The sequence below is a fragment of the Penaeus japonicus genome, unplaced genomic scaffold (genome assembly GCF_977035675.1).
Source record: "Penaeus japonicus unplaced genomic scaffold, GWHDUDI00000001_assembly GWHDUDI00000001, whole genome shotgun sequence".
In the NCBI taxonomy this organism is placed as follows: Eukaryota; Metazoa; Arthropoda; class Malacostraca; order Decapoda; family Penaeidae; genus Penaeus; species Penaeus japonicus.
In genome coordinates, this window is record NW_028234403.1 from 25,212,711 (window position 1) to 25,232,710 (window position 20,000).

General features: G+C 35.8%; 1 protein-coding gene across 12 annotated transcripts in view; it reads right to left on the reverse strand.

Annotated features, from left to right (window-relative positions):
* Positions 1–2,922: 2,922 nt before the first annotated feature.
* The window catches only part of LOC122257142 (UBX domain-containing protein 4), a 17,785-nt gene continuing 707 nt past the window's right edge, over positions 2,923–20,000 (reverse strand). For 2 of the 12 annotated variants that reach the window (XM_043022223.2, XM_043022224.2), the window contains exons 2-11: positions 17,628–17,742; positions 15,714–15,848; positions 13,371–13,504; positions 12,985–13,240; positions 12,590–12,705; positions 11,221–11,369; positions 10,882–11,004; positions 9,584–9,821; positions 6,692–6,912; positions 2,923–5,750 (exon numbers count right to left, since the gene is read on the reverse strand). In XM_043022223.2, the coding sequence (XP_042878157.1) occupies positions 5,624–5,750; positions 6,692–6,912; positions 9,584–9,821; positions 10,882–11,004; positions 11,221–11,369; positions 12,590–12,705; positions 12,985–13,240; positions 13,371–13,504; positions 15,714–15,848; positions 17,628–17,709 (1,581 nt within the window). In that variant the 5' untranslated portion in view covers positions 17,710–17,742 and the 3' untranslated portion in view covers positions 2,923–5,623. Of the gene's footprint in view, positions 5,751–6,681; positions 6,913–9,583; positions 9,822–10,881; positions 11,005–11,220; positions 11,370–12,589; positions 12,706–12,984; positions 13,241–13,370; positions 13,505–15,713; positions 15,849–17,627; positions 17,743–20,000 lie in introns of all 12 variants that reach the window. The other 10 variants (XM_086537888.1, XM_086537896.1, XM_043022227.2 and 7 more) reach the window with 10 other exon arrangements.

Here is a 20,000-nt window from a genome sequence, read left to right on the forward strand (position 1 = left end):
AATCAGAGAGGATATCAACTGTGGTCTCGTAATCGCACCCAGCTAAATTGCGAGAGGTTCTTGCTATGGCTAGTCAGTCACATAAGTGGTGGTCTGCAATGAAATCGTCTTTGTTTGGTATTAAATATGCCATGCCTCTTCTTCGGGATGCTGGTAGTTCTGCAAATTAAGAATCAGCCATGAAAGCTAATAGGTTTGTCGAGGTTTTTGTAAATAAGCAAAGTAATTAAAACTTTTATTTGCCCCACACATGCCTCCTAAAACCTCTATTACAATCGGTAGCATTTAAATTTAATGAGCTAGAGATTTTTGTTGGGTTTGAATTCATATGATGACACAGATCCTGGCGGCTTCTTTCCAATGTTTTTTTAAGAAGATCGCTGACCAACTGGCTTCTAAACTGGCTATTGCGTTTAGGCAACTCCTGAAACTGGTACTTTCCCTCTTTGTTTGAGAAAAGCAAACCTCATTCCCATTCCAAAGGGTGTTACTGCTTGTTTTACCATCGGAATATCGCCCTATATCCATAACGCCGATTCTTTCAAAGATTTTTGAGCGACTATTGGTTCGTCGTCTATCTTCTTGGCATCGTCTGAAACTAATACCAGCTTCGCAGTTTGGTTTTCATAAGGGGTTTAGTACCTGTGATGCCTTACACTTGTTCAAGACTCTACGTTACTTTAGATGTAGGGTAGGAGTCTCGTGCTGTTGCAATTAACAATAATGGCGCTTTTAATTTAGTTAAACATGAGGCCCTCCTGTATAATATAGCTCCAACTCTTTGGAGTGGGTGGCAATGTTTTTAATGTTTTTAAATATATATATATATATATTTTTTTTTTTTTTTTATCTAACCCTGTCCAACGCGTTTGTGGTGATGTTTGTTTTTCTGACTTTAACCCTGGCGTTCCTCAGGGTAGTGTATTGGGTCAATTATTTTTTATCATTTTTACCTTGGACGTGAGCAACGATTTCCAATGCAGATGATACTACAATGTAAGTTCCTATATATTCCCCTCGAAATTGAGCCGCAGTTACTGTTTCTTTGAACAGAGATCTTTGTAAATTTGTTTCTTGGTGTCATGTATGGGGTATGGTTATTACTTATTAGGTGTCACATTTGATAACATGTTGACTTTTGAGAAACATCTTCAAAACATCTCATAATCTATCGCATTGAAATTAGGACTGCTCGCAAATGCTATTCTACTGTCCTGAGATCATTTTATTCTTTTATTCTGCCAAATTTTGAATACTTATCACAGGTCTGGATGTCTGCAGATAACTGTCATCTCAAGTTGCTTGATAGGGCATTTAACTCAGCTAAATTTTTGCTACCAAACTTAAATTTTTATTTAAATCATTGGCATCTGATTGGCTCCTTATCAGTTATGTAAAAGATATGTAATAATATTGAGCATCCTTTATATTCTCGAATTCCTTTCTTATATTCCTTAGAATTACTAGAAATTCTCTGAGTACGAATGAGTGCGCTCTGACCCTTATAAATCATCATACCTGGCATTATTCAAGACACTTTGTTCCAGCTGTTATTAAATTCTGGAACAAGTTGCCAAATTGTACAGTCCAGTTGGACAGTATTGTAAAATTTTGGAGAGGCAAACAATATTGAAATTTCTTTTCAACACACCAATCCTGATCTTTTAAAAGATATTTTACTAATTTTGTCAATTTCTTTCTTTTTAACTTTCAACATTTCTTAGCATTTGTATAATTGCTTTGGTCAGTAACCTTTTCCTTTAATTTTTTTTCCCATTGTTGATATTTTTCCTCGGTGCCTCATCCCCATCCCAGACGGGGATAGATTTGCTTGCCCAGTCTCCAGGATGGGTTTTATTTCAGAGCAAGGAAGCTTCACGACATTTCGACTTTTCCCACTCTCTTTCAATCATTCATTGTAAAATTAGAGCCATTTTTGTGTTCATTTTTTTATTCTATTGTTTTGAGACTTATGTAATATGACAGACTCTGTGAATGCTGCAGTTAACTAAAATTGTAGTATAGGGTCCATATCAGCTTATTATTTTCTTAGCACTCAGTGTGACAGAAGTATTGCTGTTTTATGCCTCATTTGTTTCATTTTCTTGTACTGTCGCGAGCAAATACGAAAAGCATAACCATCCACAATGAAGAAAACATACAGTGGTTAGTGGCAGTGTTATTAAACCTGTGCTTGTGACTGTGAGTGCCACAGTACAAGGCAGCCCTGCTGGCACAGGGGTACATTGTAAACACTGGGCATGATTTGAGTCGCCTTCCTCTTTTCGTTCTGCCTGCACATCCTTCATCGCCGGTATTTTAGAGCAAGAGGTTGGCAATTTGCTGTGTGCCATCAATATCAAAAGATAGTGCTCGCTAGATGGATATAGATGGATGCCATTCAAGGCCCTCTCTCCTGCTAGTGCTGGGAGAAAGTGGTGCCATCTAGGTTTTGGATCTTAAGTGAAACCTAATTTGCATATTACAGCAATTATAGTAACTATGATTGCAATTGTCATCATCACTCTCATTACTCATAGTACAATAAAAATTCCCCAACATCATAAATGTCACGGAACCCATCAAGCCAAAAACTCCTGAGTCATGTATGTTATGATATCATGACACCCGTCAGCAATGGGCTAATAGTGTTTTTCCATGTTTTTCATCATCATCATCATCATCATCATCATCATCATCATCATCATCATCATCATCATCATCATAATAATAATAATTTCACAAGAGTGATGTGGTGGATAGCACATTAAATGAGACCTTACAGAAATTCCCATACTTTAGCATTTAGAATTTCCATACATAATAAAAAATCAGCAAAAAAGAAAAAAATGATCACCATTTTAACTTCTCCTTGGTTCTAGGGAAGATAATGCTTATCATCAAGGAAAAGTAAATTCAATGCACCTAGTTAAATTTTACTTCACATACCTCCATGACTTCAACTCAAATACCAGTGCAGCTTAAAAATATTTTCATTTTAGTCAGAGGAGGGCAGAAAATAGAATGATTAATAAATGATGTGAAGAACATCATTTTTAAGACCATGCAAGAGCATTGCATAGTATTAAGTCAATATTATGGATGAAGTATATAGGATCAGAATCATCTGAATCGTGATTGGGAAGTGAAAGTTGGAACATTTCCTCTGAGTATATTTTTCTCCTCAGTAACAAACTATAATTCAAAATTTGATATTATTCATCAAGTGGTTGGTTCTCTTCACACTTTACAATATATAAATCATATTGCCAAATACAAATGTGTTTTAAATCCAATGAAAATGAATACATAAATCCAAACCCTTTTGGTTATACAATACACTACCAGTGGCTGTAAATATGAAATAATAATAGGAATTGCAAAAAACAAAACAAAAATAATGCACTTCTCTTGCAACATCTTATATATCAACTTTCAAAATTAATACAGCACCTAATAACAATTTAGCTTTGGTACCTTTGTAAAATATTTTTACTCCTTTCCAAACAAACAAACAGTTGTGATGCTCATTATCAAAGTTATAAGGTGTATTTCCTACTTATCCTCATATGTAACATAACATGTATTAAAAAATAATAATAATAAAAAAGAAGACTCGCTAACAGGTAGGCTAATAAATACAATGTTGAGAGCAATAATGATATAATTTTTGCCCACAAAGAAATCCATTATAATGTATTTTCTGTATGTGATATAATGAGTCAGCAAAATATAAACATCTGATAAATATCATAAATGACTCATTAAAAAACTATGATAGGAAAATCACATACAGTCATGAAATACATACTTCAATTGTGAATATTAAAGTTTTCATAACATTCGGATATAAATATGAAGTTATCATTATAAAAGGTAACAATATGTAGAGGGCTTTAATGATCATTCTAAGGGTATCTATGTACCATTCAGAAAACCTTTAAAGCTTACTGACAGGCTAATGGAGAGAAGGCATACTAAAATTCTGTCTTTGATAGTTTTCGTGTATTTCAGGTTTGGTGATGTAATACCCTATATAGTTCAAAAATTAAAAGTGAGAGCTGGTTCAGTTTCCTTCACATTGAGAAAGATTGAAGCTTAGATCATACAGAAAAGGCAGCCTTTGTTAGCATCCCCTTGCATGGGACATTATTTCCTTTACATAAACTGAAGTACCAGACCTGCCTTACACTGTGGCACCATTCTTCACTTCACCATCAGTAGGACTAACTATATAGAGTAGTGCACACATTAAGTGCTTATATATTCATCTATCATCTGTGTGCATGTATAACTATTTATTACAAATACAAGTAATCAAACAAACCTACAAGCAGTCATGCATGCATGTACACAAAACATGCCGATAACAACACAACAATTTCCACGCACGCACGCACGCACGCACGCACGCACGCACTCACGCACGCACTCTCACTCACTCACTCACTCTCACTCACTCTCACTCACTCTCACTCACTCTCACTCACTCACTCTCACTCACTCACTCACTCACTCTCACTCACTCTCACTCACTCACTCACTCACTCACTCACTCACTCACTCACTCACTCACTCTCACTCACTCACTCTCACTCACTCACTCACTCTCACTCACTCACTCTCACTCACTCACTCACTCACTCACTCACTCACTCACTCACACTCACACTCACACTCACACTCACACTCACACTCACACTCACACTCACACTCACACTCACACTCACACTCACACTCACACTCACACTCACACACACACTCACACTCACACACACACACACACACACACACACACACACTCACTCACTCACTCACTCACTCACTCACTCTCACTCACTCTCACTCACTCTCACTCACTCTCACTCACTCTCACTCACTCTCACTCACTCTCACTCACTCTCACTCACTCTCACTCACTCTCACTCACTCTCACTCACTCTCACTCACTCTCACTCACTCACTCTCACTCTCTCACTCACTCAGACTTACATGCATTATTGCAAGGAAGCTTGCTCACACACACACGCACACATTCACACACTCACTCACGCACGCACGCACGCACGCACGCACTAAGACTTACATGCATCATTGCAAGGAAGCTTGCTCACATACGCTCACACACACACACATATATTACTGAAGTTTTAAATGTATAAATATGATTCATAAATTCTCCCCACCCCCCCCTCTGTGTGTGTGTGTGTGTGTGTGTGTGTGTGTGTGTGTGTGTGTGTGTGTGTGTGTGTGTGTGTGTGTGTGTGTGTGTGTGTGTGTGTGTGTGTGTGTGTGTGTGTGTGTGTGTGTGTGTGTGTGTGTGTGTGTGTGTGTGTGGTGGGGGGAGTGTGAGTGTGGGTGTCTCTGGGTATGGGTGTAGTTGTGAGATTAGTTGTAAGTGTGGGTATGGGTGTAGTTGTGAGTGTGGGTGAGCATGAGCATGCGCATGTGCACATAGTTGTTTTAAAGAAAATATTTCTGGCATATTTTTAATTTGTTTAGCATTCATGACATATCCTGTAAAAGGAACACACCACAAGTCATCCCAAAATTACCAATATCATAGACTAAATGATGAACTAACATACAACCTCTCTTGAAGTGAATAAAATAAATTTTTATTTCACATTTGCTGAGTTGAATTTCCATTCCATGTATTATTTTCATCATCATCATCATCATCATTATTGCGGAATCGGTGAATGTTCCCTTCTCTACGCAATCGTGCTTCTGCTCTCGTTCCATATGCCCTGAAATTAATGTTTTTTTTTTTATTATTTTAGAAAATACATGAATGCATGAAGAAATTAATTTTTAAAAATAACATGATGCATATATCTAAAAATATCTATCTATCTTTCAATCACCATATGTAGAGGTATATTCATGTATCTATCTATATACTTATCCCAAACTATTAATATATATAAATACACATCTATCTATCTATATCTATATATTCTATGTCAATCCATCCATCCATTCATCTATCATTTATCTCTATATATACATATATAATATATATACATGTATATATACATGTATATATACATATATATAATACATTTTATTTGCAGGACATTGACCTCACTCAATTTTGGGACTTGATTTGAGTATCTACAATAGTCTTAATCTAAGTACTACACTAAAGCACAATTTCAGAATTTCCAGGTCAAGGGTCTGAAGTGGAAGAAGAAAAAAAATGGTGTAGTGGGGAGGACTAGGGGAACTGTACATAGGTGTTGCAGGTGCACAGCAGACTTGCACAAAATAAGGAACAGAACAGAGCAGAGGGTGGGGAAGTTAGTTTTCATGTTCATGTTCATGTTCATGTTCATGTTCATGTTCATGTTCATGTTCATGTTCATGTTCATGTTCATGTTCATGTTCATGTTCTTACCCTAGCCCTTGCCCTTGCCCTTGCCCTTGCCCTTGCCCTTGCCCTTGCCCTTGCCCTTGCCCTTGCTCTTCCCTTTCCCTTTCCCTTTCCCTTTCCTTTTTTTTTTTTTTTTTTTTTTTTTTTTTTTTTTGGGGGGGGGGGGTGTCATAATGATAAAGTTTAAGATGAAGCCTTAACTAAACTAAACTTGATTATATGAGCCAAAAAAACTGGTCTCCATATTTAAGGTTATGCTTATTGGATGAGGCTATATAATCCAAGGGGACTTCATACATACATACATTTACTTACGTCTGGGGTCTCTGTTGGGAAGAAGAAGGTCCATCCTCTCTGGCTCTTTTGGCTGTAGGCTCATCACTGGTAGAGGTGGGTGGAGGACGAGGGGCTGAATTTCCCCCAAATAGTTGCCGCACTAACCCAAGCAGAAATGTAATGGGGGAAAGGAGAATCCAGAAGAAATCTGCTATCCCCCCAGAAGGAACAACACTACCACTGCCTCCTATACTGCTCTGCTGGGGAAGAAATCTCTTTTTAATATACAACTTAAACCCTACCAGGATGGGCCACATCTTAACCCACTGCAGACGTGTGGCCACACATTAATGCCATGAGTGTTTTTGGACTATATGAAAGGCATGTAAGGTACCATTGCCAGTTTGGCAGTTTTGCTGAGTGATACCAGGAGGGAGAAGGTGGTGAAGTGTATATAGGTGTCAACAGTTTTTCTTTTTAATTAATAAAGAAAACGTTTTGCCAAACATCATATTTCTTCTTCCATTATTTTTTGATAGTGATGTTACACTGAGTTTATAGTGTATATTCCTCCTGGATGGACATTTTAATACTGGTATTATTTGAAGATTTTCAGTACTCTAATGTATAAATAGGTAGCAGGTGAGTGGAAAAAAAAACTGTTGTGGGGCCAAGCACAAGTCTCCCACATTCAACCAACCCTACCATCCGGCATGCCCCTTGCAAAATTCATAGTCACATCCATAACAGGTTATGATGTTCATCCTGGGCTGGGCATCTAAAGAAGTTGTGCCTGTTTTCCATAATTTTCTTGACTTATGGTATATATAGTCTATATATGATATATTAGCAAAGTGATACTAATCAGCATTATGTAACATGACCTATTTATACAACTTAAGAAATAAATAGCAGGTAGTTCAACAAAGTGATCAGACCCCACAGAACATGCCCCTCACAGAGATATTAAAGAATCTTAAATAACAATCTAAATAGATTCATGAAACAAATATCACCACTTGAAAATCAGGTACACAAACTTTATATCATACTTATGTTCTACAATGATCATCTATAAAATGTCCTTGAATTTGAATGCTGAAATATGACAATATGCAAGAAATTCTCAAAGAAATTTTGATGCATTACTTATTACATTATTTATTATTATGAAATATAAGGTACATCAGTCCCTTAGATTAAACCACACTGCAAAATTCCCTTTTCTTTTTCTCCTATCTTGGGGAAAATTTGTAGTTGCTTGCATGCTTGCTTGCTTGCTTACTTACTAGAAAATATGAAGCTACATCATCATATCTTTACCTTCAAGACTCTCAGAGGCATTTAAACTAAAATGCCAAGGCCCTTTCTTACTCTTTTAAATTACCAGCTGCTAGCCACCACAAGAATATTGCTGTAACTAACACAAAGTACTCTAGAAAGACAATACTTCACACAAATACTTATAAATTAGTCTATTTTTGTCTATGAAGTTTATAGACCTATAATGTACTTCATAGATCTGGAGACTACACCTATTTATAAGAGTATCAATATTGTATGTATACAATGACCTTTCAAACAAAACAAATGCCCTGAAGAATGTCAATGTCAGTATTACCCATACTAATAAAATTTTGAAGGTGATGGCCAGTCCTATTTTCAATTTTCACAATATCTATCGTTTGGTAGTATTCAATAATAATAAATTAAATTTGATAAGTAAGCCATGATAATGATTACATATGGCAATAAGCCAACACTCTTAATATGTCTGACACAGAACCAATGGATATTTCACGAGATCTTGACTTTTTGAACAAAATCTGCATTACAAACAACAGCTGAGATGCAGTAAATGAGGTTGAGGTACAGAAGAGCGAGTTTTGAGTTGAATCCTATCAGTTTGATCCAGAAGATTCAGGTGATTCAGAAGTGAATAGGAAGCCAAGTATAGAAATGTTTTTTCTCTGACAAAAAGGAGAAAGAAGGAATGAAGAAGTAAATGAAAGAAACAAAGAAAGAGTGCATGAATGAATGAGAGACATAGAAAGAGAAAGAGAAAAAAAGAGAGAGAGAGAGAGAGAGAGAGAGAGAGAGAGAGAGAGAGAGAGAGAGAGAGAGAGAGAGAGAGAGAAGAGAGAGAGAAGAGAGAAGAGAGAGAAGAGAGAGAGAATAGAGAATAGAGAAGAGAAAGAGAGAGAGAGAAAGAGAGAGAGAGAAGAGAAAGAGAGAGAGAGAAAGAGAGAAAGAGAGAGAAAGAAAGAAGGAAAAGAGAAAGAGAGAGAGAGAGAGAGAAGAGAGAAGAGAGAGAGAGAAAGAGGGAGAGAGAGAGAGAGAGAAAAAGAGAGAGAGAGAAAAGAGAGAGGAGAGAGAGAATGAGAGAGAGAATGAGAGGAAGAAAAGGAAAAGAGAAAGAGAAGAGAACTGAGATGAAGAGAGAGAGAGAGAGAGAAGAGAGAGAGAGAGGAGAAGAAAGAAGAATGAGGAGAGAGAGGGAGGAGAGATAGAAAAAGGGATGCAAATATATATTAGGAAAGAATGTTTAGTATTGCTAAAATGAGGAGCTAGTAACATGCTGGGCAGATAATATTTGTTCATTATTATTAATTCCTTTTTATTCAAGACATAAACATTACTGAAACACTGTAATGCCATGACATAATTAGGAGTTTCAATGCCAAGTTTCATGGAACAGAGAGGAGGAAAAATACCTCAATATCCAGAAAAGTCTTGCTCTATCTATATTTCTTTTGGATAGCTAGCACACACAGCAGACTTTATTTAATAACTTTCACAACTGATATGAATAAACAATAACTGAAACCCTGAACATTCTGCAACTCTGCAATGTGTATAAATCATTTTGTTATGGATATGATATCACAAGTTGAAACAAAATAATAAAACAAAAAAAAAGCAAATACTTACTGACAATATGATCAAGATGGCTGATGGCACAAGGCCAAGGTCAGTGAGGGACCTGTCGTTATCCTCTGATGTAAATGGCCTATTATGGACAGTTGATGTCAAGGTGAAACTGGAGAAAGGAAGAGTTATGTTCTGTCTCACATGCTGTCTTACTTCTTCCAGTGTGGCACTTGAAGAAAACTGTGCTATGCTTGAGGATCCATCAGGAAGACGGAACTTGATCCTAGAAATGTTGCTACTGAAAAAGATAAATTTTTAAGTACTTCATGATGACAGCTTATCTAGATAAAAAGACAGAGAAAGTAACAAAGTGACACTATATTGTACACTAGATAAATTTTCATAAATCAATAAAAATAATACTAATAATAACAAAAAATAATAATAATGATAATACCTATAATAAGAGTAAAAATAATAACATTATCATAATCAAAATAATTACAACAATATCAGTAATGATATTATAATAATGATAATAATAATAGTAATGCTAATGATAACGATAACGATAACAATACCGATAACGATAACGATAACGATAACGATAACGATAACGATAACGATAACGATAACGATAATAATAATAATAATAATAATAATAATAATAATAATAATAATAATAATAATAATAACAATAATAATAACAATAACAATAACAACAATGATAATAGTAATAATGCTAATAATAATAATAACAATGATGATGATGATGATGTAAGCACCTGAACTCCATATTTGAATATCTTTCTCCACTTCTTCCATTAACTTTATTCTAGAGTAAACGGCAATTCAGAACTGCCTGTTACTAATATATGATTTTAACCATTCCTGTTTTTTTGGCTTTATTACATATATTTTATGATATAATGCTCATTTTTAAAATATACAACATAATATGGACATTTATAGTATTGACTGGTTTCCGTTAGAAGAAAAAAAATATATATATATATTTCTCGTACATTTCAAGTTAAACACCATTTGTTTGTTTCTAGAACTGAAACTAAACCTCATTAGCTTGTAAAGTTGAAATTTGAAGGAAAAATGCAAGAACATGGATCATACATTCCCTTTATCATATGTGTGTGTCTGGGCGTTCATGCATGTGTGCATGAATGCGTCTATCTATCCGTCCATCATTCTCATTCTCACTCACATACATCCATGCCCACTTGCATACATGCACACATGCACACACTTGTATATAATGAACACATAAGCCATAAAATTAGATAACTTTATGTTCCTCTGGTATATACTATGTAACTGCCAATGAAAAATTGTTATATACTTACTTATTAGATGAAGCAGCAGACACTGAAGCAACAGGCCTTGCCTGTGGAGCTGAGGGTGGTTCTTCACCTCTTAAAAGAGCCTGACGAGCCTCTCGCTCTGCTCGGTCAGCAGCAATTTGAGCTCTGAAAATAACAGAAAATATATACAAATTACTGAATTTCTGATTTTCCCCTTTTTTATTGCCTTAGAAAAATGTTATAACATCCCCTACACTAACAAGATGTACATTAATTTCTTCCTTAATTCTAAAATAAATGCATACAGAAATCACTGCCTACTAGCTGTAAGCCCATAGAATAGTAAAGCAACATGGTTAGCATTAATGTAAGAACACTCACTTTACTCTCTCTCTAGCTATTCTGTCCTCCTCTTTGTCTTTTCTGCGTTCTTCAGCTGCAGCTCGGATCTCCTTGTTTTCTTGCTCCAACTTCCTTTTAGCAATCTCTTGACCCATCTTTCTGCGTTCCATTTCTTTCTGTCTCTCCTCCTATGATGGAAATGAAGTTCAGTTATGGTAAAAAAATCAACTTAAATCTAAATGAAAATCTTTAACCCATTCATGCCAGCTGACTTGCTATCACATTCAGTGTTTTTTGGGTCAGACGCCGGTGACGAGATATTTAGTCGAGGCGTTGAGAATCCCGAGACATTAGGCTTATGCATTTGAATACCCCGGCATCCCGACCATTTAGAGATGAAATAGCCCCATTGTGAATGGGTTAAGACATTTTCTCTCTTAAACTCTAAAGAGCTTGCAGCATTTTTATAACCCTAATAGGAAGAATATAGTAGCTGGTTTCTTAACCTCTAAGCTTTGTTCTAATAATGTCAATAAATGCTTAAATGCATTCTTTCTTAGTTTCCAGTTCACTTTCCTACCCCATTGCGTACGGGAATATATTTGCTAGACTGATGGTCCCCAGGACAGCCACTAGTGGGTTTTATTTCAAAGTGAGTGAGGTTCACCCACAGTTTTACAACTTTCCTCACTCTCTTTCATTTATTTGTTTTAATCCTAGAGCTATATTTGTGTATGTAATTTTTTTTTTTTTTTTTTCTTACTATCTTGTGAGACATCTGACATTGTAGTAGACTAGGATCCATGGTAGCATAGGATCCATATAAGCTCATTATATTCTTTATATTCAGTGTGATAGAAGTATCACAGTTTTATGAGAGGACAAAAAGCATCTTTATTTTTTTCATATTTGTGTACTTTTGTAAACAAATACAAAAAAAACATCCCTATAGAAAATGAATGAAAAGATAGGGAAGATGAAAGAGACCTGCGCTCACAACTGCTAGTGCCATATTACAAAAGCAGCCATACTTGCACAGTGTGATTATTTTAAAATATGTGAGATTGCAGCTCTACTTTCCCTCTCTATTCCAGGATTCTCAACTCTATATTCAGATAGAGGATGCTTTAGGGAACAAAAAGATATACACAACTCAATTCTGCCAAATGTGCTGTTTACCCTCTCATGTTTTTTATTTCCTTATATGTAAATTTATCTAATTACTCCAATTCTTTTAATGCCAACAAATAGAAATATCTTAACAAAATGGGTAAATACTATAGATGATATTTCAGAAAAAATGTTGAACAGGAATTGAAGAGGACAATGATACATAAGAAACTTGACTGTTTGGACCTATAATCATGACATACCTGTGATAAAGATTAAAACTGAATGCATCACTCACTTGTGCTTTCTCCTCAGCCTGAGCTGCTCGTTTTTGGGCAAGTAGGATTTTTGCTCTCTCAACTCTGTCTTCCAAGTTGGCATCAGAACTAGCTTCGCTATCATTTTCTTCAAGTTCTAAATAAGAATTAATATACTTAAAAATAATGTTAACCTGTCAATAATCTTTCATATAACATAATTCTTCAAATTCTGTAAAACAATTATGCATAACAGCAGTTTTTAAAAATGAAACAATGTTACAGGGCAGCACAAGCTTTGTATGATACTAACCTGTCTCACCCAAACTATACAATTTTACAATTTCTTCAAACACAAGAGTACTATTTCCAGTAAATATTTGAAGAAAAACTTACATTAGTCATAAAATTACCTAATCTAACACATTTAACACACCTGGAGTTCCTGAATCCTCTGGAATACCAGAGTCTGGAGTTACATTCGCCCCAGACTTATTTTCACTAACTAAGCCGGACGGGGATGCTTGATCATCTGGGGTCGACTCCTTTGCTAAGGTTGAAGACTGAACCGAAACAGCTGCTGAAGCTGCACCATCTTCAGGCTGACTATTGGAGCTCTGCATCTCACCCTCTTTCACACTGTCATTTGCTGTTACTAAAGCATTGGCTCCCTGAGACATTGAAAAAAATAGCTTTATGAAAAGTAAGACTATAGTACTGAAATTCTAAAAATATATGATGCACAAATACAATGTATCTATGCGAGCATGTCTCTATCTGTTTGTATCTCTATCTTCAGTTTTAGTATGATATATACAGTACCTGATTCTCTTCCGGAACCAAGGAGATAAGCTTCTGCCTTATATTTTCTTTGGTAAGTGGTCCTCCAAGAACTTCTAATGGTAATCCTGTCTGACCACTTATGAAAAACAGTGATGGAACAAGCACCAAAGGATCTGAGCATCATTAATCAAGGAAGAAACATATCAACAACGGGCTGCATATTTTTATCTTGTATTGATTTCCAAAACAACCAATATAAGAATTAAAAAAAAGAAATACTGACAATTGTATTATTTTACACTCTAAAAGATTGATTACATAAATAGGTTAATGGAACATGTATAGTTTTTTATAATATACTGCAGTACAAATCCAAATATACCAAATAATAAAACAGAACAAGATTTTTGTAGAAAAAAAACACATAAACCCATTGTAGACATGGCACCTAACAAATTAACCGATGGTCAGGGTATGCAGTCTACGACACTAGCAGCACTGGCTAAAAATTAGTGGGATGGGGAAAGTGATTTTTCCACCCTTTGGGTAGTGCAGACTAGCCTAAACAATATTTTTTCATAAATCCATCATAAAATGTGGGTTTAGGCTGACTTTGGAACCCTGTAGCTCTGGAGCTAGTGCCGTTACAAACATAACGTGATAGGACATTACCGCCATGAGTGTGTGCGCACTTCAATCTTGAGAAGATCCCAATGTTGCGTCACATACACAATGACACCCATGTTTTAGGCCTAATTGGTGCCAACATGTATGTCATGACAATGGGTTAAGCAAACACCTTGTACTGTCAAAAAGAAATAAAATAAAATAAAAAATTACTAATGTAACACTATTCCTAATATGTATATTACCCATGATGTTACGTCACATCACGTCATGTCACGTCACGAGGTTCATGTACATACTCATATGTACATGTATAATTATCTATATTGTTCTTATCGCTTTGGAAATAATATGTATAGTATAAAACATCTTTTTTGATACCCGATTAAAAGAATGCTTCCACTTTCCATTAGTATTATCAAAGATGTGAAGAATATGAGCAAAGTTCAATAAAATAACACTAGAAAAATCATTGCTGTAACATGTTTTTCTGCTAAAATACTTTCCCTACACATGGAAATATTTTTACATTCCTTTACTTTGTAGATGCATTCAAGTAAACCATAAGGATAGGGTGGGTGAAAAATGCTCCGAGAGGTTCAGCGCAGCCTCACACAGTGTGAAACAATCCAGAACAAAGCGTCACACGCTTGTTATCTTTCCAGCAGAAGCAAGAATAGGCAAAAATACGTACCATTGAGAATGGGTTAATGATAATTTATTTCCCTGCTTAAATTTGCAAATACTTACACCTCTCTCACACTCACTAATTCATCACTATCACTCACTCACCACTCTTACTGTAACCTGATATTATGTAGAAAAAAAAAAAAAAAATAGTCAGAAAACTAAGTGATATTGATGACATGGTAATTTCTGCTTCTGATTGGTTGAATAAAAAGACCTAAGTCGAAAAACTATTGTTAAACAAATGTGTTTGGCTAAGAAATAAAATAAAATAAAAAATTACTAATGAAATACTATTTCTAATTTGTTTGATTACCTGTGATATCAAGTCACGTCATGTCACGAAGTACATGCACATACTCGTATATACATATATGATTATTTATACTGTAAATGCAACCATGCAAACCATAAGGATAGGGTGGGTGAAAAATGCTCTGAGAGGTTTAGCACAGCCCCACAGAGCAGGAATACACCCTAGAACGAAGCTTCGCGCCGCGAGTTTGCTGGTGGAAAATTTCTGAGGCATAGAAAGTAACCCAAGAGGTGTATATAAGACAGGACAGAATGAACCAAGAGCAGAGAAAGTACTCAGACAGAGAGAAGAACAGGAAGAGCAAACAGCTCTGACCTCCAGCCCTCGGCCAGAGCCAAGTGTATAACTGATTCCATCAATAAAGTCTATGACACGTGAACGTCTGTCTGTCTTTCCCACTGGGTGCCAAAGGGCAAAGTTAGTGGATTACAGCTGGCAGCTAGTGGTTTACACTCACTCACTCACCACTCTCTTGCACTCACCACTCTTACTGACTCACCACTCTTACTGACTCACCACTCTCACTGACTCACCACACTCACTGACTCACCACCCTCACTCCCTCACTATTCTCACTCACTCACCCAAGAAGTCTGAATATAAGAAAATTAGAGAGCAATAGGGTTCCTGTCTGGATGGCAGGTCTTACCATCAGGCAAAAGCCTGTCGTATTTCTATTTTATATAGATAATATATATGTATTCATATAATATCATATGATAATTATCTGATGCACTTCTTAAAAAGGATACAGATTTGAGAAAACTGCAAGGCACTTTCAGTACCATTCTCAAGCTTAATTGCTACAAACTTATTTGAACTTAAGACTGCAGATATATCTGTGTCTCCAAGGACTTCATCAGTAGCTTTTGAAGCATCTGATGAATCTGGAAAAAGAAAGAAGAGATAATTACAATTGTAATGTTAAAGCTCTACACTAATTAAAAGTAATATAGTATTCATAAGCATTAGATAATAACAAAACAAAACAAAAATGTTATTTTTTTATGTATGTGTGTCTCACTAGAAACAATGCTTTTAACTATGAAGATACTAGCAGACTCTATCATCAAACTTTCTTATATATGAAAGCAAAGGTCAAACAATATTCCATTATTCAGGTACCAATACTGTGCCATACACAATCAAACTTTGATTAACCAAGTGACCAGACAATTGTGATATATTCTCAGAAAAAAAATACAGTGACCATTAAGCATTTCTGGAAGCTCAGGGAAGAATTCAGACACAGTTTGGGGTTTTAAAAAATATAAAAAAAGCCTACATCTATTTCTTATATGATTTTCTTTCTACAAAAGACATTTTTGTCATTTTATATGTATAAAATCCCAACATACAAAATATTTTCATTATCTATTATATACAAAACATAAGATGTGGTTATACAATACATAAAAAAATATGACTATACATCCTGTAGGTATAGTAACTGAAAATCGTTTTTATTTCAAATAAGTTAATTTGGAAATCCTGAATAATAAATAAATTTAAAAACATTTATGCTCTCCGTTTTTTGGCAGGGCTTTAAATCATGTCTGGTGAATAAACCTTTCCAATGGCACAAATTTTAATTCTGACTAATAAATAAGTTTAATTACTTTTCTGAGAGGCATAAATTGTAATCCTGACAAGCAAATAAACCATAACATTTGTATTGTTTCAAATCCATACACTTAACTACATCCACATCAAATATCATTTTATAGTTCCAGTCTAATTCCTGTCTGAACATACCCCGTGTCCTGTCAGAAGTCATCCACAAAAACGATACAGAAAATATTTTTAGATACACTGCAGCAGGTAGTAATGCAGTATTATTGGATAAAGACACAACTACACGTAGCGAAAAAACAAACCTTTCGGCATGACGTAGCTTGAATTATAACGTACCACCATAAAACCCTTTTCTTCCGGAAACGAAAAATAATCGGGATATATTATTTTGAAAATAATTTAAAAACAAGTAACGGGAGAGGAGGGGGGGGTCCAGGAGGGGGCAAAGCCCCCCCTTGGCTAGGGCAGACCTAAAATCGGTCAGTGAAAATGAACCTGCCATGCAGTGGCTTAAGAAGGGGGGGTCCGGGGGGGCCGAAGCTCCCCCTTGGCTAGGGTAGACCTAAAATCGGTCAATTCCATGGCCAGTGGTTGACATCCGTTTTGAAAAGGTACCGGCCACGCAGGGGGGGTGAAGCCCCCCCTTGGCTAGAGAAACCCTAAAAACTAGGCTAGGTTAGGTTAGGTTTATGGGATGGGTTTTGATTACAAAAAAAAAACGTTAAATTTCTCGCCAGAAATTGTTTAGTTCCGTATCGATGGTGGTACGCGTGTGGGGAGGGAGGGGGGGTGTAACTCAACAACGAAAGGTTTCCGATGGAAATGAGTTGCGAAACTGTACAAAACAGAACGAAAACTACCAGAAAAAATATCGTGTCGTGTCTAGAGGGTTGGTTGCGTCTTTATCCAAATTTACCAGTAATGGTAGATGGTGTCAATTGGTTAGGGCAATATCAATTATTTCATTGTTCTAAGACCTTTTTTTTTTACACAATTTTTTTTTATATCTCTCAACTTTTTGCTAGTATTACAAATGTCACCCTTATTTATATGTGGTGTATGAATAAAAATAATTTAGTTCATTAACTTACCATAAACATATACCACAAATATGGCATTCTGTGTTTTGGCTGAGCTGATCGCCTCAGGAATACTTCCTCCAAACCACTTCATTGTTGCTCTGTTTTAACCACAAAGAGCAACTTACTGAAAAGAAAACAACAAGAGTAAACAGATAGTTTGGGTTTATATCTTAACTGTAAGGAAATCAGAAGTCAAAAATACTTACAAGAACTAAAGATGATATCTGTACTGTTCAGGAATGAATGATTGGCATATGCAAATCCATCAAAGACCTTGTGATTAGTGTTCTAGAAAGGCCAAAAAATCTTCACCACATATATTCTAGCAAGACATATCTGAGCAATTCATCTTCATATGAGGAAATAGTATAAACTCTATCTTACCAAGTTTGTTAGCCCTTGCCATAGTGTGATAAGGGGAGGCCAGATCAACTGCATGACAATGTGTCATTACCATGCCAAACTTCAAATTAAAAGCCATCAATCACTGATCACAGCAAATTTCAAGTGGATTTTAGATAGTGCAAAAGAAAAAAAGTCCCTTTTTGAAAATTACATTGTGTGCCACATCTACCTATAATTGCTGTTAACCCAATGATGATGGTGTGTCACACGGGTGTGACACACCAGGCTAAATGTCTAATGACAGGGCAACACACCAGTGTCGATGCAATATTGCATAGGCCCAGCGTAGGAGGTTGCCACTTCTCGCCTGGCCCATCGGGATTGGGTTAAGGGGAAATATTTGCTATACATACAAAAAATGTTAAAATCCTTGATGAAGAAGTATAAGTACAATAATGCTGTTGTGAATAAACAGCAGCTAAGCTCTCTCTTCTAATAACTTTCCCATGTTCCAACTATGCACATCTCAACTAAGTGAACGAAACATTTGGCTTGTTCTGTAATGATTTTATTTGTCTGATTAGCAATTCTTCACATAAATAAACATCTATCAAACTGCTTTTGCTATGGCATCGCTGGACTTTACCTCACTAACCTCCATCAGAATTTAAACCATTGATGCCAGAGATATGCACATCCACTATGTGTTTGTTTTATCTGTCCCATTTAATTTGATATGATTTGATTTGACATCATTTCATTCTGTACATGCAGCTTTCATCTTTTATTTTTTTATGCATAGATGGTTTCACAGGCACTCAGTCACCAAGGAATCAATAACTTGACCTTGGCTGTTTGCAACATTCCTTGAATGTTGGGAGATTTTTTGTATTTATTACTATCATCATCATTACTAACATTGCTATCCCTAATATCAGTATTATCATGATAAAATTTGTAACTAATAATAGTAATAAAAATTAAAACTTTTCTTTCCTTAAAATTCAAGGAATTGGCTAAGTCAGGAAAGCCTACTAATTGTCTCCTTGGTGACTAAGCACTTGTGAAACTTGTGGAAAATGGATTTATATTTACACTTCTTGTATCAATGGGCAAAGTAAATAAAAACTACAACCATTAAAGTTTTTTCCTCTTCCTGTATTGTTTAACCATTTTAATCCCAATCCCAATAAATAAACTGCTGGCAAGAAAGGAGAGCAATGTGGGATTCACATGGTAGAAAATGACTATTGTGTTACTGTGTCTTCAGTGTGTAGTAAGAGAGGTGTGGCATACCCAGTATAAGTACTTCTAGCTGGATAAGTCATCTAATTTTTTTTAATACCCAGAGTTTCTAAGTAAAGATCCAGAATCAAGGCATCAGATAATTATTGTAGAAACAACCCCTCTTCTCCACTCGACCAACTGGACAAGCCCATGGACAAGCAGGCATTTTATGGAGGAACCCAATAAAACCTGGCCATGAATGGCTAACTTTTGCCAAGTGATCATTACTTCCTTGCCAAAGCTGTTTTTTTAGGTACTGGGCCACTTCTTTTACAAATACAAAATGTAATATGCAAATCAATATATAACATCATCATACTGGCACAGATAAGAACCATAATGCCACTGGTAAATGTTTATACGACAGCCACACATCTGCCACTGGCCTATATGCCAGTCACCAAAAGCCATCAACCCTAAACCACATAAATGGAGATTTGTTGGTCTGAGCATCAAAGGAACAGAGGTCATGGCCATTGCTTTCCCACTATTGGGGAGGACTTAAAAATGTAGGCCTTCCATCACAAATCACATAAAATTTCAAGTGGATTTGGATAGAACAGTCAGATGAATTTTGCTATATCCTGTTTTGAAAGCCTTTGCAATTGTCTTCGATATACTCATAACTTTTGCCATTGTGATTTCCTCTGGCACATATAAATAAAGAAATTTCACACAGAGGACAGAAGCACATAAAAAAAAAATCTGGTATATAACTGCATTTCAATAATCAAAATTTTAATCCAAAAG